Source organism: Corvus moneduloides, chromosome 3 (genome assembly GCF_009650955.1).
Source record: "Corvus moneduloides isolate bCorMon1 chromosome 3, bCorMon1.pri, whole genome shotgun sequence".
Lineage (NCBI taxonomy): Eukaryota > Metazoa > Chordata > Aves > Passeriformes > Corvidae > Corvus > Corvus moneduloides.
This window is the reverse complement of record NC_045478.1, coordinates 5400964-5426532: the sequence shown is the minus strand read 5'-3', so window position 1 is coordinate 5426532 and position 25569 is coordinate 5400964. Positions and strand designations below refer to the sequence as shown.

The 25569-nt window shown below is 36.5% G+C and overlaps 2 protein-coding genes across 9 annotated transcripts in view; one reads left to right on the top strand and one right to left on the bottom strand.

Moving 5' to 3' along the window:
• Positions 1-738, bottom strand: part of RUNX2 (RUNX family transcription factor 2) — a 215829-nt gene extending 215091 nt beyond the window's left edge. For 4 of the 5 annotated variants that reach the window (XM_032103957.1, XM_032103959.1, XM_032103960.1 and 1 more), the window contains exons 1-2: positions 647-738; positions 323-442 (exon numbers count right to left, since the gene is read on the bottom strand). In XM_032103957.1, coding sequence (XP_031959848.1) covers positions 323-380 — 58 coding nt within the window. In that variant the 5' untranslated portion in view covers positions 381-442; positions 647-738. Of the gene's footprint in view, positions 1-322; positions 443-646 lie in introns of those variants that run through there. The other variant, XM_032103956.1, reaches the window with a different exon arrangement.
• The window catches only part of SUPT3H (SPT3 homolog, SAGA and STAGA complex component), a 259239-nt gene that overhangs the window by 39485 nt on the left and 194185 nt on the right, over positions 1-25569 (top strand). The gene's annotated exons all lie outside the window — the stretch shown is intronic.

Genomic DNA, 25569 nt, shown 5'->3' with positions numbered 1-25569 from the left:
CTAGATCCCATCAGACTCTTTCAAATTCATGCAGCTACACCTTGACCCCTGTGACAGCTGAGCACACCTGCTGTCAAACACTAAGGACTAAGCCACCGACTTCCCTTTGCTCAGCTTGCCAGCTAAAAAATTTGTTCTTAAATCTGCAGAAGTTATTTACAGTTTCTTTCCCCCCAGAAAACCCCAAACAACCAGGTATATTATTTTAACATCCTAAAATCCCATTCAGCATTTTTTTGCTTAGGTAACTACGACCAGCATTGTTCAAAGTAAGAAAACTCTCGACAGCGGAAAACAGAAGCTCAAATATTGCAGCACTTACCCCAAAAGAAGTTTTGCTGACATGGTGTCACTGAACTGAACAGGCTGTTTGATGCCATAGTCCCTCTCGGTTCACGCAGAGCTTTCACCTTCTGGTGTAAATACTTCTTGGATCCTCAAACTGAAAACACAAACCATAGCCAAACCTTGTTTTAGTTTTACTGTGTCCCTGGATTGCATAGACTCTATAGTTGGTTTTTTCCAAAAAATTGTGTAGTGCTGGTAACATGTGAAAAGCAAGGAAACAAAACAAAAAAAAAAGGGAATGAGCAAATATTTGAAGGACCTACTATTACTGCATAGACTGTGGTTAGAGAGCACTTACTGACTCTGTTGGTCTCAGTGGCTGGTAGTGACCTGCGGAGATTAACCATTTAAAAACCAGAGACTTCTTTGCTGTCCTCCTGGAGAAAGTTTGCACCGCACTTGTGGTTCTGTGGTTGTTTGTGAGGCGAATGAAGCATTCACACAATCCAAAAAAGCAAAAGCTTTAAAACTCCTTTTTTTTGCAAGCACTGTTACTGGAGCGAGCGAGTCATGTGGCTGTGACATCAGAGGACTCCAAGTAGGACTGCCTACACTGTGGCTTTTTCTTTCTCTCTCTCTTTTTTTTCTTTTTCTTTTTTTTTTTCCTTTTTAAAATTTTTAAAATTTTTTTTTGTATTTTGACAAAAGGCCCGTGGTAAGGCCCTTCCTGGCATCCAGAGGCATATAGCTTTTTAATTTTTGTGACTCATGAGGCTTTGGAGAGTGTACAAAATGCTTTAAGAGCCCAAACTTCTGTACAGTTAAAGCATATGGACAGCAGAACTTTATTTGTACTCTCAGTTCAGGTTCCCCCCCACTCTTCTTCCCCCTCCTTTTTTTTTTTTTCTTTTTTTTTTTCCCTTCCTATTCCTTCTCCCTCCTTTATTATTGTGTCTGTGGAAAAGTGAGCAAAATTGGCACAAGTGGCTGTGTGAAATTCTGAACAACAGCGATGATTTACAATAATTTACATCTTTGGATTGTATCACGATCTTGGGTCTGCTTTATATTTGCTGGGTGGCTGGATTCCTTCTGTTTTACTTTTTCTCCTTGTCGTCTTATACTTGTGAATCTGTAACTCATTGTAAGAAACTTTACCTTTCGTAAGGTCTAGTAGCAGGCTGCTTGTTGGGGTTGTGTTTTTCACTGTAATTGGCTGTCACAGAAGTGTTAGTCTGGGGATTCCTTTGCAAATCTTAAATCATGTCTGCCTTGCTTTACATGTCTTCAAAACTACTTGGCAGTTTTATGTGATGCAAATTAAGGGCAATTATGTTTCTTTTATATTTGGGGCAAAATATGTCATTTGGATATCATAACTGGTTGTGTGCTGCAGCCTGGGAGTGATGCTTTGGAATACCGGCATTGGGAGGACTTAACATGGACGTTGTGTAACAGAGTGAGCTGGGAGGGTTGGGGGGTTTTGGCTGTGCTTGCATTAATTCCTTATTATAGTTTTGGTGTTTAAGGGAAATAGAACAGTCTTAAACTTTTGGGGAGGCTATAAATAACTTCATTCACCAGTTAATGTTAACACTTAGTTTTAAAATGAAACATAAATTTGATGCATATGTAAGATTCAGATACTTAATATCATCTGTGTGCATGTGTGTGTGATGTTTTTTTATATACTTAGCATATTGTAACTTTGGCTTTGATTGCATAACATAAGCCCTGACTGTACCGGTACGGAGTGGGTTAACAAAAGCAGTATTTTTTTGTTTATAATAGAGGCTTTGAAATAAATTGCAAAATGCTGTGTGTAGTAAGGAATAATGTGCACAGACAGCGTGTATTAGTAGTCTTGATTTGCTCACTCAGATTCAGAACAAAATTGGAAACATCTTTGAGAAAGTATCTCATTTTTTGCCTCTTTGGACATTATATCTAGAACTTTTCATATTATCCTGATTGTACCACAGATGCACTGTAGTTTTAAGTTTTAGCTGAGTGAGTTCAAATTATTTTCCTTTTTTTGTTTTTGTCTTTTTTTTGGGGCAGCAGACGAACTGTGTAAAACACTTTCTAGATATCGTTCGGCTTTTATTTGCAAAATAAAATACATATTTTTGAAGCTACCATCCCTCCTTTTTTATTTTCCTCTTTGTCCTGAGCTTTCTCAGTTAGAAATTGGTCAGGAATGGTGTGATATGAATAGCTGAAGGTGTGAGTGGGAGAGCAGGTTCTCTGTTTTGTGGGGATGGGAAAAATGAGAAAGGATTTTTCAGTGAAAATAGATTGTTTTGATTTTTGTTATAAAATTATCAAAAAACCATAAACCCTTGTTCATAAAAACTTCATTCTTAATAAGTATTGTAAGGTAAACTGCATTGTTCTTTATTCAATACTTTGAGGGTTATTACATGTTGCCAAACTTACAGAATTCTACCATAAAATGAAAAAGGAATATTCTGCAAAAAACCTATTCCACTTAAAAGTAAGGGTGATATTTAATTCTCCTATTCATAGATTGCTTTTATTATTTATGTTTTCTCTGTATGGTTAAGAGCATCAATGAAAAAATCCTAAGTGTATAAAAATAATGGAAAGAATACTAATCTTTTCATATACAGATTGTATTTCTATGCATTAAAGTTTTAATAAACTTGTGATGCAGCAAAAGCTTTTGGAGGTTTCTGCCTCTTATTTGGGGAACTCTTAAATTGTAAGCTTAGAGTTTTCAACGACTCTTACACATTGAAGGTATTTATCGACTTCTATTTGATGGTAGGTAGGCACAGTATTTTAAAATAATAGATAACTTGTCTTGGTCTTATACTTGTTTCCATTCATATGGAAAATGGTGTTTGATTTTCAAAACTCTGCACTTTAGTCATATCTTTAGTATTAGAATATTGAACTTCCTACAGAAGTCTGATATAAAAATTTATTGCATTGAAATGCTGTGCTCAATCTTTCTCCAGAATGGCTTTTTCATGCTTTCACTTGTGTATGCAGAGTTATTCTCTAACTTTGTTGCTCTGCTTTGATCTGATACCTTTAAGAACCGTTTTTTTACTTTTTCACCTCTTCAAATCCAGAGCACTACAAAGAAGTCTTCATCTAGTAAAGCAAAAGCCATTAAAACCAGAAAACCAAATACTGTAACTGAGTAATCAAGATGTAACTGTCACTGATAAAAATGCAGGTTTTTTTGTATAGAAACATTACAAAGCCAAACTTTGAGACGAAATACCTGTGAAACTGGTGGCTTCTTTTGGTATAGTTTGCACTTCTGATGAAGCAGATGCAAGAATCCTGAAAATCCACTGTGTAAACCAGTGTCTTGATTGTAGACTAATGCTTGACAGGCTCTTGTTTAAAAGGTAGATCTACAAAAATGGAAGTTCCCTTCCAAGTTCCACAGGGGATACTTTGAGTCCCAATTACACTTACAAAGGAAGTACTATGCTAAGGAATTTCTCTGGTAAACTATGAGCTTGATCTTTGATGACAAATGAAATCTAAAAGTCAGTTGTAATGCAACACTGAAAGATAATTACATCTTTCACTGTTCTTGAAATGTGTTTTGGAACTTTTAAGCTATGCTTTATTTCCAAACATTTTGCCTTATGTCACTCAAAAGTTCATCCAGTGTATAAACAGTGTGATACCCTGCTGAAAGTTTATTTGTACTTAAATGTTTGTTTCTGTGCTACAACTGGAATGATATAAATACTCTGCTTAGAGCAGTGTGATGACAAACTTGTTAGATTGCATTTACTTACAAGTTTTACAATATATACTATAACAAGATGCTGATTTTTATGATTCAGAAAGTCCTGGTGCAGTTTCCTCAGATGCAGGTATTCACTGTAGGTATTGTTAACGTATCTGTTCCACTGGAGCAGTTTTTTTTTCTTTAAGTGAAACTTCTTCCCTTGGCTCTGTTTTTCAAACTGAGGACTAATTATAATTTTTAGAGGAAGAGAACTGTGTTTTCTGATGGTTCATAGCCAATACACTTAAAATACTGTTTGATTTAAAATACTTGCATGTTTTGGGAAGCTTTTGTTGTTAGACTTGGGTATTTTGTAGACTTCTCATTTCCATCATCTCTGCAATAGTAGAGCATGCTGATGCCACTTTATACTAAACTTTTAAAGCAAAAAACTAAAACTGCCTGTTGATTAAAAAATTTGCAACAGCAAGGTTATTTCAGCATTCCTTCATTTTAAAATGGTACTTATTGCTAGAGTAGCAATGAGCATCTGAGTGTTACTGCTGCCTTTCTCTGTCTCAGAACCTTTTTCTGGCTAAGATACGGTTTGAAGTGGATGGTGCCTGGGACCACTAAAGGTAGAGGGGGAAAAAGTACTGTTACATTTCTAGGGTAAATAAGTGTTGTCTGTTTCTTCTACAGTGCAATCAGGCTACCGAAGATCACATTAAACCTTAAACTGAATTGTTGTTTAAATTAAAAAGATGGTCATCTCTTAACCAGTGAGTACATCATGTAATAGCAAGTAGTCAAAAATTGTTTTCATTCACTTTGAGTTGCCAGTTCTCTCACTTTTTCATAGCATAGCAAAGTTATTCTCCAGTGAAATAATCTAACCCCTGATCAGGCATTGAATAAGGGGCTGCATCTTAATGGTCAGATGTGTCTCATCTTGATTCTTCCTGTTCAGACAAGCATTACTTTCCTTGTGTTCCTGTATGTTGTAGACTGCCCAGAAACTGAGAAAAAAATCCTTTTGTTTAGATGCACCCATTCTAAACAGTCAATATATGGTGTTTAAGATCATCCTAACCTCCTAGCTATTTTCTCCTGTCAGTATTTTTTCTTTTTTTTTTAAAAGTCAACTTGCAGAAAATATGGGAAACTTGTCTCATATAACAGCTGAGGATGTGGCTAGGTTAAGGCAGGAAACTGCTACCCACAATGCAATGTTACATACACTACCACTTAATAAAATTTATTTCAAACATGCTACTGACAAAACCAAAGAAAAATAATATCCTAACTATGCTAGTTAGTACACTAAATATATCTAGGGAAAAGTGAAAGTAATCTCTCTAGAGCCTTTCCTGCTTCTAGGATACAATGCTACTAGTAGTTAAATCAGAGCAGATCTCAGCAGTTAAAAGCAGTGACCTATTTTTAGAAAATATTCATATTTCTCTGGAAATTAGTGATTATGTGCTTTTTTAATAACAGTCAAAGTTATTTTATACAGACAGAATTCAGATAAGTTCTCTTCATTTTTCTGGTTGGCAAAATATCCTCTCAGGCCATTTTAAAACTGGCAACTTTTCGTCCTTCATCCCATTTTCACTGAATCTTACCTTTACTGTAGCCAAGCAGCCTTTTACCTCTCCTTACAACTTTTAATCTATTTGTAGGTTGGCGTGAAAATATTTTCCATGTCACACGTATGAAAGGAACTGAAAAGAGGAAAATTCACCTTCCTAACCCCTGAAGATTTAGGGGTTCTAGTTGTTTCATTTGATTGCCTGCAATTTGAAGAGTCTAGTAATTTGGGAGAGGTAAATAATTAAGTTGAATTCTAATATGAATTTAATAGACTCAAATTTTCTGTGAATATTTCCAAATATCAGACAGAGATACGTATGAGGTCATGGATGCTGCTGTGCCATAAATGTCTTGAAAATCTTGTTCTGGATATATTCTTGTTTCTGTTTGTCTTTAAATGCATGTATTTTAAGGGTGATCCTCTTACAGAACATTTTTGAAGCGCTTGCCTCTCTAGTTAGAGAACACTTATCAAGAACAGCTGCTGTAGTGCTGTGGATCCTATCCATGGACTCATGGTGGTCTGCTGAACAACGTTCTTCAAGTTTGACAGGTGAGACAGAGACTCTCCAGTGCCACTGCTTTTGGATGAATCTAGCTGTGGTTGGAGAAAGTGCATCTTGCCAAAATATATGGGTAAGACCACACACAGTCTTTAAAATAGTTATTGTAAGCTTATTTTTAGGCAGTATATGTCTTGACAGTTCTTTTATTTGCATGCCAGTTTCACTGCTGCTTATAGATTTTTCATTTATTTTAGTAATGGCAATTGCAGATTTAGATCTATGTTTGTAAAGCTTTTGCACAACATTTACACTGGAAAAATACAGACTTGCTACTTTCAAACCTCAGTCAAGATTAGAGAACAGATTTCAAAAACTGTTAAGGCAGAGTATTTACGCTCTTCAGATTTGGTGTCATTGTTTTTATATTCAACCCCATTTTCAGGGGCATAGTTCAGCAATAAAAATTTGCTTCTGGTTTTAAAGTTATACCAATTTTAGTAGCTTCTGTGCTTGTATAAGTCTGCAGCAATGTAGATTTAGGACATGAAATTAGTTCAGTAAGTAATAAAAACGAAATGTTTTTTTTAAAATTGCATACTTATTAAATACTGAATCTAGAATCTGTATTTTATATATGTTATAACTCCTGAACAGTATTTTTCATGTATATTTTAATATGTGGAATATTCTTTGCATTCTAAGTGCCTGCTTCCACAGTTGGCTTCATAATGTGTATTTAAAATATTGTATATTTAACTGACAGTGTAGAAGGGGGTTGCACCCTGTAGAATTTCTGAGTAAACAATACCCATTTGCTAACTTTCAGAGCAGATGTTTTTTAAATACCCCAAGAGAAATTAAATATAATACTGGAAAGGAATATCATAAACCATTCATTGGGTAGTGATGCTTAAAAGTTATGGATTCAGAACATGTTTTTTTCCCTAGTTCTGTACTTTCCAGATTATCTTGCATAATTAATGCATGACTATTTCTCAACAAAACATTACTCATTTTTTATTAGTTAGCATTGCATAGGACCGTTGTTTATAGCACTGGACTTTACAGACAATTAAGGAAATAGTCCCTGCCCTGAGGAATATACAATTAAATATATGCAGCCAGCCATTTAAGAAAAGTATGAAAAAGAGGGAGGGGAAAAACCCCATTATAATGAACAGCAGTAAAAAATAAGTGAAGAACTTCATGGGGAAGGGAGAGTAGTTAGCTGTAATTTTATTATTAACTTTCTCCACATATTCTACTATGAAGTGTTTTAGTTATTTGTGTGCAATTAGCTGGTCTTGTTTTCTGCTTGAACTTGAGCATGATGGCTGATCATCATGGTTGCTTCTCTGTTTTTTGAAAAACCCAACCAACAAACCAAACCCAACCCCAAAACATTTCCTTATGCAGTGATTGCACGGGGAATACTTCTCTGCTGTTTATGATGCTTGCTTAAGTTTGAGATCCTCAGTCCTGTAAACAGTATTTCTTAGGAAAAAAAAAAGAAAAAGCAAAATCAGGTACTTTCATCCTTTCTCCTGTTTCTCTTCATATGTTTTTTCCCTCTTTTTTTTTTTTTTTTTAAGTATTTAATACCTGGATTTGCTACTTTTTCACAGCTTGTCAACAGTCTAAGCTTTCCCTTGTAATTAAAATGTATTGTGGTTTTCTGTTGGAGAAGAGATCTGAAGATCATTCATGAGAAAAGAGAGTTGAAAAGAGGTTGAGAAGGGAATGGAAAGAATAAAATTGGAAGAAGGAGAGTTAAAAAGAAAATCTTGGTTTTTAATGAGATTTGTTTTTAACAGTATGGCTCCCATTTTGTAGTGAAGGAATACTGAAGGTGAGGAGAAATGAAGACATTGGAACAGGATGAAAAGCAAGAAGATGCAGCCCTTTTCATGGGGACAGTAAACAGAGGAGAAAGTTGCCCTCTGGTCTCCAAGGCCATGTGAACCCCAGTTTGTTCTGAAACAGCCAGTTCAGAAGTGCCTGGTTGTGCTCAGTGTGTTGTTGAGCTCATTTGGAGGGAATTGGGCTGTCTGTGCATAGTACTTAAAATGGCCTGTGGAGGTGTGCCTGAAGAATACTAGAACTTGAGGGATGTTGAGAAGAGTATGGGAGATGTTGGTATGAGATTCCCAGTGCCTGATGTGTTGTCTTGGAGAGCTGGTTGATTTTTCACTTCAGGAGGAAAAAGCAGGCAGCATTTATAGACAGGTCTGTTCAATGTTGTCCAGATAAGCAGGTGTCAGTTCTTTTTAATACACATTTTTTGTCATGCTCAAAGTAAGAGACTGCTTAGTAACTGAAGGGTGGTAACGGAGAAGAAAAATAAAAGTGGATTGCAAGCATTCCTTTCACTCATACCTCTTCCTCCTCTGACCTTCCAACCCCAAAAGTGAGGAAGCCAAGCTGTTTTTAGAGAGACCCTGTGGTTTGGTTGCCAGAATCCAGAGCTTTAGTTTGTAAGATAAATAATGCAAGCTTTGAGGAAATATTCTGTGTGTATAGGACAGTATATATGTTGCTTGTTAATACTTAGTTATTTTATCACTTTAACCATTTACTTCTGTTTTCTTTAGATAGATAAATAACTTGTTTTAAAAAGATAAATCACTGTGTATACTTGTTGGCTCTAAATGAATCTACTGACAGTTGGGTAAACAGGGTTCTTTTAACTTGGAGATCCAGCCCATAATCAAAGTGAATTGTTATGTTTCCATTTAAGAACTCATGTTCTGGGTCTGCATTTAGTATGAGGGATCAGAGGTGCTAAGTAGGATGAAATTCTGTGTTTTGGCACAAAGTGATGCAGATGGACAGCCCAGAGACAGTTGGTTATTGCCTATTTGAGGACAGGCTGTAGCTATAAATGGGCACTTGGCACCCAAATAGCTTTTGGAGCTGAATGGCCAAACTCCCTGTTAGTGAGTGGAATAGGAGTATGTTGGAACAGGAACACTAAAAACTGGTGTCGTTGGAAAATTCTGCAGTGCAGTCACAAATTGATCCAGACTGAAAAATAAATAGTGTTTGCTTGTATTTTCTAAATTCTCTCCTGCAATCATTCTGCTTCTGGAGTGGTGCTTCAGTTGTTCCTGGCCTGAAAAGACTTTGGAATCAAGGTTATCACTGTCTGAAGAATCAAAGAAATCTCTGTATTTCATGTACCTGCATATCAAAGATCATGCTAATTGGTTAATATTTGTGTGGAATAATTTGGGCATGGCATTTTAAAGAAGCCTTTTTTTTAGGTGTGTGGAATCTGCATTCTAGATTATTTCCTATAATTTATTTTGTACTAAAATCCATTGGATGAGGTTGGCTGTAAGAGTTCTGTCCTCTGTGACACTCGTCTCCTTTGGATTCCATAGTCTGTAATTGTGATGCCAGAGCAGCTCCTTGTAGCCAGACTCTTTGTGTATTTTGGGAACCCATGGGGATGTAAGGCTTGATGCTACCAGACCGTTTTTTAAGCTCAAGCAGTGCTCTGGGCAGTTGCTGCTTTGCCAAAACCTATGCTGAAGGAAATGTGGCTTTTCGTGAGCCAGAGTTCATTCCCATGACATGGGCTTTGGGGTTGGGGCTCTCAGAAATAACTGTAATCTCTGAAAAGTGTAAAATGTAAAACATTTATCTTTCACAGTTTGTGTCCCTATTATCTACATAGGCAGAGTATGTCTAATTTTAAAAAGAAACTTCAGTAATTGGGATTTGGGAATAGTGCAGAATATTCAATTTATTTTGTCATCGTTATCCTACTCATTTGGTAAAATTACTAATTGTCCTTTCTTCAAAGTATTTTAAATTACTTTTATATTTTTTTTAATGTACATCTAAATGTTTTCTTGAGTTTTAAGTCCAGTTTTGCCCAGTGTGGGTTTGAAGCAGCTTTGCAGCTGAATGTTTATATTTCAGTTTCGGGAAAAATGATACCAGTCTGTTCAGAAATGGAGTATTTGCAGTAGTAAGTGGCATCTTTACAAGCTAAACATAATGATCAAAGAGCTGAAGAAATAACAAATTTAGTTGTCTTTTGGACAAAATTACAATGAAATAGCCTTTGGTTTGTCATTTAGCTTCAGCATGATTTATTTTTCTTCTCTTTTAATTGAAGAACAAATCCAATTCATAACTGAATGCAATTCAATCTTCTCATTTTCTGATGTGGGTAGAAAATATCTGTTTTATCTGTGTATAGGAGCTACAGTAATCCAAGCTTTATTTTTCCTTTTGAATAATTGAAATAAACTTAAAGAGCCAGACATTATTATGCTCAGTTTTTTAGAATTCATGAATTTTAGAGAACAGTTACTTTCTGAGTGCTTTTCTGTTCTGCTCTCATCAGTAGCTCTTCCTAGACTGGACATGTGACGGATACACAGTGAAAATAATAAAGGTTTTCTACAAGATTGCCTAATGGTTTAGAGGTAAAATCTGAAGAACTTGCAAATAGAACTATTTCCAGCTGATCGGGTGGGTTTGGTCTTTTCCTTATTTGTTTTGTTTTCTTTTGTTTGCTTGTTTTTCCTTGTATTTGTGTTCCTCTGCTAAAACAGTAAGCTTAGCTAAACTCTACACTGGAAGAATAAATTGATGAAGTTAGCACAGAAAATCTACAATTAGGTTTTCCAGTGACTCTCCTTACAGTCCTACTGTATTTGGTACATTACAATAGTCTTAATTGATTGCAATTTTTTTTGCCATCTCTAGAACTCCCGACTCTCTCTTTGCATGGAAGGAATGCTGTTCACTTCAGAGTGGTTACTCAGAGATTTTCTTGTTACTGATTGCTCATTCCATGGCTGTTTGCCATCTTTCCTGCACAGTATTCAAACTCTAGTATGAAGAATTACTAACTTTCATGTGCTCTTCTGGCACATGTCACACTATGAGAATACTTAACTAATGTTAATTACTTTCTTCTCTTCACAGTACTCTTGGGAGAAATATGTTTCTCTCTGTGTCAGATATATAGTTTGGTTGGGGGTATGCAGAGAATAAAATTTAAAAAGTAAAAGACGAATATAACCCAAAACTTCTCAGTCCATTCTCCAGCTGGGGGGTACTTTTTGTGAAAATGCTTAGCTTTTCTCTACATCTTTTTAAGTTTAACTAGTTTGTTTTGTCAGTGATGGATGTGTGAACTGGTAAAATCCAGTACTGTCATTTAAAACAAGGAGTGGACAGTTTTTGATCACCTCTGAAAGGGGGCACAGTTAAGTGGAGTGTTCTGGTCTACTGTGATGTTTCTATATTCTTGTACATAGATGAGCTTCATTGCTTGTGTTTTCCAAACATAAAATTGGCAATTTGGAGCTAAGAATGTCCCCGTTTCTGATCAAGAGCCTGTGCAAGCTTTTATAGATTCCAGTGGAGACCAGATTTCATCACAGTACTGTAAATGATTGATTGAGGCTACAAGTCTCCTGCATGTGAATACCAGGGTCTTTATGTGGCCTTAACTCCTGATGCATTTACCATGTAGTTGTTGGGTAACTTCCTGTTGAAAATACATGGTTTTGTTCAGCTCTTCATGTGCCCACAGTCTTATTTAAGTCATTGTTATACTATCTCCACTTTGGTAAAGGTAAAAGAAAAACCAATCAAGAAACTGTGTTGATAGAAACAGGCCTTATGTAACATTAATAAATAAAGGCCTTCGTTAGGCATCTAAACTTAGAATCATAGAAATGTCAATCCAAGCTCTGACCAGTGATTTGGTGTTTTTTGTTGGCTTTGGGTAGTCACTTGAACTTGGCACGCGTCTGTCCTGGCTTGATTATTCCCTTCATTTACCATAAATCAGGAGTGATTATGCTGAAGTTACTGCAATTTTATGAAAGTAAGAGTGGTAAAAAAGCAGAGAGAATGCTTTAGTGGTAAAGGGCTGTAATCTGATGCTTGAGAGGTGACATCAGGCTCCTGTTTGAACCTTCAGGCCTTGAGGTAAATAGTTCTGTCCTTCAGTTGGTCATCTGTAAAAAGTTTTGTTTTTTTCTTAAACAGCAACAAATTTATTTTTGAAGGCTGTTCAGATGACACTTATGAGGGTCATAGGAGTATCAATATTAACTAAGTTTGCTGTGTTTGAAAAAAATTTTTAATCTCCTGTAACTCTGAGAAATAAAGAAGGCTGGCCTGATACTTTGCCATGAAAGTGAAGATTTATTCAAATAGTTGAAATGCAAAGTAATACTATGATTTTTTTACTTTGTCCACCAATCAGCATTGAAGAACATTTGTTTTGTAGAGTATTAGCATCTTTCAATTGGTTTAAACCCCTTGATGGAATCTGCTACAAATTTTCTCATGCCAGGTTTTCTGCTGCATTTCTTCCTACTATCAAACTTAATATCCTGGGAAATGCTTGAGTTAGCTGAAGAAATTGCTAGTGGCTGTGGTACTGTCGTATTTGTGGATTTATGTTGCTACTGAGCCTGTATCTCTGGGGAGTTTTTCAAATTTCAGAAGGGTGCAGAACATAAGCAAGTGCTCTACTTAATTTTGTCGATTAAACATCACCACGGAGTCACCAGAGTACAGTCACTGCCTGTCCCTCATGCCTCTCTCAGTATAACTCATTTCTTTGTTAAAAAAAAGAAATCAGGGCACTTACAAATCTTGTGTAAAACTAGACATTTCAACCGAGATCAACATTTTGTTGTTCAAAACAGGGTAACAGCTGTGACTTTGTAAGCTACTGTTAGTGGTTTTTAGAAGCTAATTTGTCAGCTCGCTGGCACGCTGAGCTCATTTGCTGAAAGAAGTTGATGTCATCTCCCATATCGTTCTTTGTCAGAGCTCAGCGTCTCCTCTGCTTTAACCAGTGAATCCCAAATAGAAAATTACAGACCAGGGCTGTTTGCCAGCGGCATTAGTTTTCTGTTTATGTAACTGCAATTTAGAGCTTTCATGACTAAACACAAAATTCAGTTGTCATGTGAGAGTTGATCACCCCTTTTTTCTGTATCCTCTGTCCATGATATGTGGCTCCTTTCTGTGTGCTTTGAATTAAAAAAAATGTGAAGAGAAGAAATGTTTATTATTTTCAAGTATTGCTACTTAATTTATTCAAACAGTATTCAGTGTGGTTTATTACTGCTTGTTCTTCATCTAGCATAAAGTAAGGACTTATTTAATGACTAGGCTATTGACTAAAAATAAGGTTCTTGGAAGAATGAGTGAATGTCTAAATAAGTGATTATCGATTAAATGTCAATACAGGACATTGTTTCAACACAAAATTGTTTATAATTACTGTTGAACATCCTTGTCAAACTGAAAACTCATGTATTTTCAGGTTCTGTCTTACTGCTAAGAAGTAATTGCAACATTGTCAGGGAATTTGGTGGAACCCCAGTAGTTTTCATCTTCGGATAAATTGCTTAGTGGCTTTTTAGTAGTTTAGTAGCCTCAGTGTCTCAGTAACTTTACAATATGTACTGAGATATAAAGAAGAGATCCTTTTTTGGAAGATAGCAGCCAAATAAAAGCTGAGAAATTTGAGGGTAGAAATAGTTAATTTTTGCACTAGAGCAAAGTCACTTGCAAGATCTACCAAAGATCTTTGTAGAATCATGAAATCTCCTGAGTTGAAAGGGACTACAAGCATCCTCAGGTCCAGTTCCTGGCCCTGCACAGGACAGCCCCAAGAAAACCTCACTTACCCATCCTGGAGAAGCCAGAAAGCTGATGGCAAAGTTATTTAGAGTAGTGAAATGGTGATTGTGTGGAATCATCCAAAGATTGCACAGAATTGAGTGGGTGACAAAACAGGTGAAATCCATTGCTGATAAACCCATGTGAACTCTGTGCTGTTTATTTTGATAAAAAAAGAGTCATACTGGAGAGCTCTGAAAGCTTGGTGGGTGAGGCTTAGCGGTTGTCAAAAATAGATTGCATTTAAGAGGAATTGAGAGTATCATAGCAAAATGGTGTTACTAATTGTTCTGCTGTTGTGTTCACCCAGTTATTAAAAACAATATTCTAGAACTGAATGAATTCTGTACAAGGAGCAGAAACTAAACTGGCAGGGTGCTAAAAGCTTGGGAAGACACAGCTGGGAGGGGAATGTGATAGAAATCTGGAATTATGAGCAATGCAGAGAAAGTGAATGGAAACAATTATTTCCCTTTTTCACAACAAAAACTAGGGGCAGCTAATTAAATTATCAGATGGCAGACTTAAAATGAATACAAGGAAGTAGTTTTTTAACAGTGCATAATTAAAGTGTTGAATTCATCAACAAGGCAGTGAAGAAGCCAAAAATTACTGTATCTTAAAAAGGATTAAGAGAAGATCATGGAGGTGAAGTTTATCTACAGCTATAAAACACAGTTGACTAGTCATAACCTCAGGCAACACTTTAGGTCTGTCGTTGACAAAACCAAGGAGGGGTTATTCCTAAGGATTCAGTACTGGCCTTTATGGAGAGAACTTGATCTCTGTGCAGATCCCTGTTCTGGAGAGTTTGTGTATAGATAAGCTGATGACAGCACTGAGATTATACTGCTACATACTGTGTACCACAGTATTACCGTGGGGAAAAAGTCACCAAATCTTCAAAGATTTGATCTAAGTGCATAAATGAGTAAAGTGCTGTAAAATTAGGATACAGGAACTTAAGAACTTTAATTGCTTATGCCTGTAAAGGTAAGTGGGCTATGCTTCTGTGGAAGTATTTTCAAAAGTATATAACCTCGGTAGTATTCACTGGCTTTGTAATTTATTGATGATCCACACATTGATTTTTCACTGTGAGTTTTAACAATAGTAAGGTTGTTTCATTTTAGCACTCTACTTAGTCACTCTGAGGTTTTCTGATTTCCCCATTTAAACTCATCTTTATTTTGGTACCATTTTTAAGCCTTTTTTGTTTGGTGATCCAGTTCTTCTTTTTAATGATTTTGCCTGATCTTTCTGAAAGAATTGGCCTATTGAAAGCTGTATGTCTACTTTCAATAGCTGTATGTGTCATAAAAGTGAGGATTCATATGCCAGGAATTACTACTTCAGAAAGTCTGGAAAATGCTAGTTTTAAATTATCTGTATGTCGATCTTATCATAGAGTCATGGAATGGTTTGGGTTGGAAGGGACCTTAAAGATCATCCTGTTCCACCCACTGCCATGGCAGGGACATCTTCCACTAGACCAGGTTGCTCCAAGCCCTGTCCAGTCTGGCCTTGGGCACTTCCACGCATGGGGCAGCCACAGCTTCTCTGGGCGACCTGTGCCAGTCCTTTTCTGAAGGAAACAGCCCCATTGAAAGGTGTATGAATACCCAGGGTATTTAGGCAACTAAAATTCTATTAATTTGTCTAAAATGACTAACTTTGGGGAAAGATTAATTTGTATATTTAATGTATCCTTTTTTTTTTTTTTTCCCCCTAAAAGTGTGGTTTGATGAATCTCTTTGGGCATAAATTTGGATCCATGTCATTCTTAAGTATGAAAAAAAATTAAGCTTTCAGGTGTGCTTAATAACAAAAAAACTCCAGTAGCATTTCAAAATATAACATTGTAGATGATAATTTATAATGTCTTAACATGCTGGACAGACAAAATGTACTGAAATCATAATGTACGCATCTGTTATTAAACACTAATTTGAGATTTTTCTTTTCTTTTGGTTTTGCTTCCAGTATTTATCATCTTAGATTTCAACCACACACCTTTATATATGCCTGAGGGTGAACTTCATACATCCCTTTATGGAGTAGAAACACAGAAAATTATCACATTGCCACCTGGACTGATTTATCCTCATTGTCACAGATTTATGATGATCACATTCAAACACTTAGTATTTTCTTTGTCAGATGTTTCAACACATTAAACTAGTACATCAGAACTTTTTTTTGACAGATTGATTGGTGCAAATATATCTAATCTCATCTAAAGCATAATCAGAACTCACTTCAAAAACGTTGGTGCCATGTTTGGGGATTGCAGAAGGACCACACATATTGTCAGTAGTTCTTTAATGGTTGCATGAAACACAGACGTGTTTTCCCTGAGTCTTGATTATTTCCAGAGTTAGTAGGTAAAAGTTTCTAACTTCCCCTTCCTCTTTCTCATCCATTAAAGAGTAGTAGTTTTGTGGTCTGACTGATTCCTGCATCAACAGGTGATTATGTAAAAGCCTCACCTCTGTCAGTTGCTAACGAGGTGCTTGAGCTGCTTTTCCTTTCTGTTGTTCTTAGATTAAAAATGGAATATCTGTAGAAAGACAGGCATACCTTTAGGGTTTTCCTCCTCCCCCTGCCTGTGAATGATCCCATCCTTGAAGAAGTTTTTTTTTCTTTTTTTTTTTTCTTTTTCCTTCGAGTGACATGGCAAATTCAGCTCAGCACAAATGTGTTTTTATATTTTGATAAGTGACTCTCCAGGGCTGGATAGTAGGGTGAAATTTTTGTTGTATGACCACCTGCTTACTCATTGTACATGCATGCTTACCTGTGAAGGTGGTGGAGGAGGACATTTGAAATGAAATTATTTTTTTCTGGTTAAAAAGGAAAATTACATTTATTTCAATGTGTAGACTTTATGGACTTTTTCAGTGTCTGATGTTACTGTAGTACTATGAACTAATAGCAAACATAACCCTCTCTTAAACAGCAAATTAATTTTGATTTTGCCAGAATGTTTGCTACATTTTTCATTTGCTTAATTGTTGTAGCAGTGTGAATATTTTGAAAGGATGTAGAACTGAAACCACTTTATCCAGATGTGCCTGCTGATTGCTGGAAAAGCCTGGAGTATGGGTTCAGCCAGACAATTAGCATAATACTGGCATATGTGAAGCATCATTAGTAGTTCCAAATAAGCGTCATGCAAATATGTGTTTGGGGTTTTTCTCCCTAGAAGTAGCAAGTAAATAACTTTGTTAAAATGTAAGCAAAGTGTTTAATTGGGAGGAATTTGTCTTATTATTACAAACCCATATTGAGTCTCTTGTTCATGTATTTCACTATTTTGCAGGACCAGAACTGGTTACTTAGAAACTATTAAGAATTGTGCAAGGGGACAGCTGTGCAATAGCCAGCTCAAATGAGGGGAAAAAATCCACCTGACCATCAGTCAGTGATTTAAGTTTCTGACATACAAACACATTTAATAAGTTATATATAACAGGAATTTAGGAATTCTTTAATTCAACTCTGTGAAATCTTTCTGCTTTCCGTCAGGGCCATGGCATACAGCTGATGTGCAACAATACCGTATTGCATGGTTTTGATCCTCTCACCAAAAGATCTTGCAGTGGCAGAGGGAATACTTCTGTAACACTTTGACTTACAGCCTTTCCATCTCATGTTGACTCAATTATTTGGTATTTTATCCACCACACAGTTGTTTCACATTGATATCGACAAGGAGAGATTTGCTCTTAATGCCTGTGCTGTTTTCAGTGATTGAGCATACCCACAGATCAATGGATTTTGCTGTGAATTCCAAGAGAAATTTCTTGTGTGTAAGAGCAAAACTGAGTGCAGTCTTTCCACGGGATGAAGACGAACTTGTAGTGTGTTTTGCCTCTGAACCCTTCTGTTACTCAGAATATTTTAACCTCATAGAGTTGGATAGAGTTTTAAAAACACTGGGGCAGTTCTAGTTACAAAACCTTTTGAGTCTGTTGCTGAGGGCTGCTTACTGCCTTCAGTTCCAGGACAGTGGATGTCTGAACCTTGTTGGTTCTCGTTACAGTATTCCCTGGACCAGAGGATGGGTCTTGTTAAAGCCGATGTCCCTCCTCAGTGGTAAATCTCTCAGTGATGGCAGAAACTTCTGTTGTAACTCCTAAGTACATTTTATTTCTGGTGTTAACCAGGCATGAATCTCCTCTTCCTGTTCACTTATGTCTGAATAGTTGTTGTAAGAGGGATTCATTTCATTAACTTCACATTTCTGCTTGTCAGCGTATGCACCTGAGCGAGTAAGCATAACCTTCTTTCCATAGCCAGCAGTGAGAAACCAGCAATTTTAGGTGGTGATTCCCTTGAAAAGAAGGGTCTAAGTCAGATGAATCATAACACATTTCTCTCCACTGCCTTGGAAGGAAGCAGAGGCTGACTCAGACACAGATATTTCTCCCCCCACTCAGAAACATCGCCCACAGTGTCTGTGTTTCACGCTCAAACTGATGGAGAGCAGGGCCAGGAAGTGCAGTTTGGTACTTGGATGTCACCATCAGACTTTTTGCCATAAATGTGTGTACTTGTCACACAGTGTTTGTCTCTGGGGCAGGTTTAAAGTACTTTTTCCACTGTTTTGTGTGAATGGTGCAAAATAGTGTTACTGACTTCCAAGTTTCTCTTCTAAGGTGTGTAGCTGGACCTTAATCTCAGATATGCTTGGTTTTTTCTTCTTTTTAAATGTGCTGACTTAATTTTTCTTGGAGTACAACCACTTCTCTTACAGTTTAATTAAAATTGACTGTATTCTTCTGTTACATTTCCATACCATGCTTGTATTATTGAAGCTTCTTAAATAAATACAGCTAAGAATTTTAAATTTTGTTAGGGTAATCTGTGTCATCTTTTTCCTTTGATAATTAAAAAAAACCCCAAAGAAATGAAAATAATCCATCAGTCAGTTCTAAGGCCTTAGGACATTAATCATGTTTCATCTCTGAAGCAGATCCTGCAGTCACTTTTGTAAATGAGCATCTTTGCTTGTGGAAGCAGTTCAGGGAGGCTTGGCTGGGGAAGGAATGTCTCCTGAGCTATTACAAATGTAAGAGCAGCCCGTTGAAGATACGCTTGCCCCAAGAGAGAAACTATACCTGACTTCCAGCACTTCTTGGGTTTACTGGAACTTCTGATTTTGTGATCAGACCCTAAAGTTTTTGAAATCTTTGGGGAGTCTAATATTAGTGATGATATTAGTGATTGCAGCTTCAGTTTAACTGAGTTCTGAGCTAAGGAAATAGCTTACCTTTCCTCGTAAGCCTATCCTTTCTTTCTGGCTGTGGATGGTATGCTCCCCCTTGCCCAAGCTTGTGATTTAGATGTCATCTTTGATTTCTCAAAGATTTACCTCAGAGCAATTATGGCATATCTTGCTGCTAAACAATTTGCAAGATAACAGTATTTTCTTCAAACTTTTAAGTCAAAGTTTAATGTCTTGTGATTTATTTTAATTAACTCTGAAAGAAGTTGATTATTTTAGATTATTTTTTTCTTTGGCATGTGAACTCCTTTGGAAATGTGTCTGCACAGTTTCTTTTCACTCTGTGATTGGGGCATGTAAGTAATCTGTGATAATAAAAATTAAAGGCCATTCCAAGAAGAATGAGAATAGTTTGTAAAATAAAATGCATGATCTAAATTAATTTTTGTGGGCAGAGAATAGTTAAGATGAGACATTCTTTTAATGCAGATACTTATTTTTTCTGAGTTACTACTTCAAGTTGATTTTCATTGGCATTGAATTATTGTCCTCAGTAGCAATTGAAACAGTGAATATATTCTCACGTATGTTGCTTTTAGAAAGTTTCTTTTTTCTGAGAAGTAGAAAATAGGTGATGTTAAACATTTTCTCATTTCAGGTTGAAGTAAAATAAAAATATAAGCAAATCTGAGCTCTTAAACTTTGAATAATATTGTTTAAAAGCAGAAAATTCATATTGGGACAACTCTATAATCAGCAGAGCTGCCTTCTTTTTAATGGAAAGGCTCTGTGTGTCCTGCTCAACCAAAGCTGAGAGCAATCACTACAGTCTGTGCTGCTTAAGAGGATGGTTTTCTTTCTTTCCTTTTTTTTTTTTTTTTTCCTCCTCTAAAGAGGAGGTTCATGTGGACTGAATTCCCTTTTACAAAATGGGCATGTTTCCCAGGAAAAACATGATACTTCACTAATCAGGATGGAGCCTTATCCTGCAGTGGGACCTACATTTTGGTCTTTTCACCACATCATTGCTGTTTTCTACATGGACAAAAATAGATATAGAGTAAACCAACCCAAAAAGTCAATTATAGGGTTTTATAGTGATGTACTGTGAAAAATTTGGTCATGTTTTTCATTATACAGAATGTTCTTTCCGAAGACATAAACAGAAAAAAAGCACATATGTTTGATTTTAAAAATAACTGTGCTTAGCTGTTTAAAAATGCTGGAGACATTTTGGATAGTTCTAAATGATCAGCATCATAATTATACGATAAAACTTCTGTGTAAAGAACTATCTGGTTTATAATTATTTAACTGTTGGGATTTTGGGCTTCAAGAGATACACTTTGAAAAAATTTCTCATACATATCTGAAAAGTCTGACTTATTCATCTTCCTCTCCTCTCTAATCAGGAAGTAACTGTTAAATCTGTGATGTCAGTTTAGGGGGAATGATTTAATTTAAAAAGTATTAACATGTGAAAGAAATATTGGAATGAATGAAAACAATTTGGTCCACTGACATTTAAACCAGTCATTATCCTAGGAAAGCGTAGTGCAGGAGAGATGCTGAGGTAATAACTACAATTACAGAATCAAAGCAATAAAAAATTAATATATAATAATAGAATTATAAATGAAAACCACATTTTTTCAGTTGTGGGTGCCTGAAGTTCAAGAGATAAATCTGTATTTGGATATCCACAGAAATGTGGTAAGACTTCCAGAGGTGTGGAGCTCTCATGGCAAATTGTAAATGCTCAGCACTTCTGCAAATGAGACCAAGTCCATTTAGGTTTCTAAATATGGGCACTAATATTTGAAAAATCAGAATTATAGATGTTGAGAGTTATATGAATGAGAATAACTACTTTCTGAAGAAAAGATGCTGTTGGGTTTTTTAGATAGCTTAATTTGTTACATTTAATTCTTGCTAAATAAAGAATCCTTGAATTATAAAATGGTTTGGGTTGGAAGGGACCTTAAAGACCATCAAGTTCCAACCCTCTGCCGTGAGCAAGGGCACCTTCCACTAGACCAGGTCGCTCCAAGCCTCGTCCAACTTGGCTTTGAACAAAGGGATGGGGCAGACAAAACTTCTCAACCCACTACATAGACCTATTCCATTGTCTCACCACCCTCACAATTAAGGAATTTCTTCCTAATGTACAATCTAAATTTTGCCTCCTTCAGCTTCACTCCATACCCTTGTAAAATGTCGCTCCCCAGCGTTCTTACAGACCCCCTTTAGGTACTGGAAGATACTTTAAGGTCTCTCTGAATCCTTTTAGATTGAGTGATCCAGTTTCTAGTTAATGTACGGGCAACTTTAGAAACCTTTATTTATATGTATATTGCTAATATGTTTTTCTGCTAAATTTACTTGTTTTGCTTCACACTGAAACTATGTATGTTGTTGCTTCCTTAGTTTTATATGAAAATACCCTTCAATCCTATGCTTTAAAATTTATAAAAATTGCTGTTTCTTGAGATTTTTGCATATGCTGAAACCATCAAATGTATAATTTAATAATAGAGATACTACTAAGTTGGTTACTAATTTTTAATGATTTCTAAGCAGTCTGTTTCCTGTTTGCAAATACTTTGTGTTTCCAGTACAGTGACTGCAGTCAGACATCCTGTTGCTTGTGTAGTGCCCTCGTACTCCTCGCCAGTCTGTATCATCTCTTATTTCTCCACAGAATGCAGAACTTGTCACACCTTTTCATTGCCATTATTTATGAAAAGTACTTTCATTAGGATATTGAGTCATCTCCTGATGTTTTTTGCCAAGCTGGAAAAGATGGATTCTCTTTCTTTTGCTTTATTTTCTAGTGACTAACTTATTTCTCCTATCTGTTCAAAATGGATTTTTGAGCTGGGACTGGGATAATGATTTTAATATCTATGGCATGAATGGGGCATAGAGAAGTGAAATAACTTTCCACTCTTACAGCTGGTGACCACAAACATTTTTGGCTTACTATGGTAGAGGGCACTCCTTATAAACTGAATTATCTGCTCTAAATCTTCTGTTCAGTGTTACCTGTTTTGCAGGTATGGTGTATATTTTTCTCTGAAACATTTAGCTCCACTTTGAGATCTATATCCAACTGATTTTATTTGAATGGACTCCTCTTTTCCAGGTAATCCACATTGTATTAAATGACTTTCTTGTCCTGGGTGATGCAGGAGCAGCAGCATCTCATTACTGGGGCAGTGTGGACGTGGGGGAAGGTCAGGGAGTGAGCAGCTGTGTGTGTGTTTAGCTGCCAGCTGGGACCAACCTACCACATCTTCAGGTTTTCCAGTCTCCCAACTTTTAACCCTTGGCAAAGGCTGAAACAGGTGCGTAGATGTGTGTAGATGAAACAGGGTGAGAATGAGGACAGCAGAGGCTGGTGGGAGAATGCAAGAATGGAAAGGAAGGCTGTATGGAAAGGAAGAGGTGGATTAAATATCAAGGGAAAAGAAGGTGAAAAAAGAGAGGTGAAGAAGGAAGTTCTAAGAGCAGCCATTTCTCATTTTGCCTCATTTCTCAGCAAAACCAGACCAGAACGTAATGAGGCCTTAGTTGAAGCATTCCTCAAAACTCTGATGTGAACAAAGATACTGGAAGAAACTCCTGTTCTTCTTTTAACTAGGCTAAGTTGTCTCAGAAGTAGAACTGCATGAGAGGTCCTCGGGGTCAAGGTGGTGCAGGAATTCCAAAGACAAAGTAAATTATTCAGATGTATGCCCATATGTATCGCTTCTGGGCTTAATGGAATCAAATTGTGGTTACAATAAAGGGAACTTTGTTTACATTCTCTGGATCCATTTTATGTAGTTAAATCTAAGTAATGTTTCTTCTTAGGGATCATCACATACTTTAAACCAGGGCCCAGAAATGGAATGCAACAGAAAAAGAGAGTGTGATTAAAGTATCTGTGAAATGCACTGTTAAGTCTGCAGTCAACTCCTTTAAATTTCTGTAAAAATCACAGCTGCATTCACTAATACTATAAGTTAGTTAGCCTGGCCACCCGCCTTAATATCAAACTTTCTGTCAGAAAAAGATTTAATTTTCAGATTTCTTGTTGCTGGAGAAGGGCAACAAATCTGTTGGTGTTGGTTTTTTTTTGTTCATGGAAATAAATGTATTTCTTTGTGATCAGAAAGTAGGCTTCAGGCAGTGTACAGCATAAAATTAAATTATTCCATTTTTATTTCGTACAAGTGAGAGGATGCTTTCTGATGCTGCATTTGAACAGGATGAGACATTATTGTTTAGAGATGATTACCTTTGTTTCTGGCTCTTTAAAATATTTTGTTCTTAACATAATGAAAGGTTGTGTCTATAGGTTAGCATGGAAATGAATTTCAGATTGACACTTCCAGGTACGTGTACTCACATTTTTGTGTAAAGGCATGTGGTGACTATTAATGTTAATGGAATATTCAAGCAAAAGCAAGGGGCAAACCAAGCTCTTAGAGAAGACATTTGGGGTGGCCTCTTGCTGTGAGGACAATGTTGTAGAGATAAAACTCTTGAAGTGTGAAAAAGGACTCTCTAAGCATGGCTTTCTTTTCTTTTCTGTAGGGAATTACTCTCTTCTGATGCTTCCTGAGAAACATAATCTTCAGGCATCACCTCCTCCAGTATTTTCTGAACATCAGGTTTTTTTTGGACTTACTTTGAAATTCCTTTATAAAGCCCAAAATAGTTCTTGTAACTTGTTTTCTAGTTTGGGTAATCCTTGGCTTTATAAGTAGATGCTGTGTATTAGCACTACTGGCCTTGTTTTAGTCTGACACCTTAGCCTCAGAACTCAGAGGAGTCTGGAGAAGGAGATACTCATCTGATCCAGCGACCAGCAGCATGTTCCCTGAAACATACCTCTTTCTGGGGATAGCTGCATTGGCCAAGTACCATCAGACTGTAAACAGAACTGTTTGGGAAGTTAAATAAATTTGGAGTAACCTGTGAGTTACGGCTAATTTTTCACTGATGACAAGCTCTATAGAAATTTGTTGAGATCAGTTTGGCCATGAAGTTGCTGTTCACCTCCTTTCAGAGCAGTGTGGGTTATGGTAGCAGAAAGCATTTTCATCCCCGGATACTGCACTGAAAATACAGTCCTTCAATTAATATTATGAGTTTCTTCCTTCATTTGAGTTTTTATTCTGAGATGCTGCTTGATGCATCTCAATGTTTGTTAACTTTGTTAATTTGCCTTTACCTGGCAGATTTTGATGCTGGTTGTAGCATTCTGAAGTTCAGCAAACACTAGGACTGTTTTATGGTAGGGATTTTTTACTGCTGTGGTAATCTTTAATATTTAGTGATTAATTATGGAGGGATTGGAAGAGAATTAAGTTGGTGCATGGATAGAAATTTGCTTTTCCTTTGGCTATGATTTAAAGTTTCAGAATTGCTTATCTGTTCCTTAGGTTGTTTGCCAGTGAATGACCTTATGCTTGATAAGGAACTGGCCCATGAATAGTACTATGGATCAATTAATGGTGGCACCTTTTGGTGCTAGCATCAGATGCTCAAAATGTCTATTATGACTTGATTTGAGTAAAACTCAGATAACATCTCAGGTGAATAAATAGAATAACGTCTTGAATATTGCAAGGAAGAAATCAACTGAATGAGTTACATGCAGGAATGGAAGACAAGAAGAAAAGTGCCTCTAAGACTTTTTGGAATGACGACCTATGATATTTTAGAAGCAAGGGACAGACCAAGAAAAAGTGAAGCTCATCCTTCTGTTATTATGTTCACAGTGTGTATCATTGTATTTCTTCTAATCTGGACACTTTCATCTTTCTCTGTGCCTGATGAATGTTTTCAGTTTATTCACTTGGGGAATGATCTGGTTTCCTTGAATGTTATCTGGGCAATGGCTTTGACTCCATGATTTTCCAAGGACTACCCAGTCTTTGTTTTCCACGGAGGTGTGAAATAATTTTTATTCAGTCTATTTGTTGTATTTGAAAATGGAAGCAAGCTTGCTGGACATGTTCTGTTTTGGAATGTTTTTTTGTGATTTTTCTGATGATTCTAAGTCATTTAGTTCTGAATGAAACAGTGGAAAGGCACATGATTGTTTCTACTCAATTTTCATTCCTTTTGCAGTATCTGTGAAGTGCAGGTTAATTGACAGCCAAACCCTTGGAGGCCAGTTGGTGACTACTGGCTTTGTAACACATTGATTAGGGAAAAACGAGCTTGAGGGAAGGACAAAAACCTGCAAAGAAGTAATTCTTAGGTCTCAGCAGAATAAGGAGCTTCCAATTCCATCTTTAGGTTTCCTTCAGACTTTTTGTTTTCATAAACCAAACAATCACAGCCACAAATTATTTCTTTACTACTAGGATGTTGCCAAAATGTTAACTATACAAAATCCATACTAAAAAATGGCGAAGTTTGTATGTGTGGTATCTGTATCTCTGGACCAACAGCAACATGGATTGGTGATTTTAGAGTAGGCAGATCTATGGGTCAATGCAGTGGATTTCGAATGCAGAATTTGGAGAGAAAAAAATCACTTATATAAAGAACAGTATAAA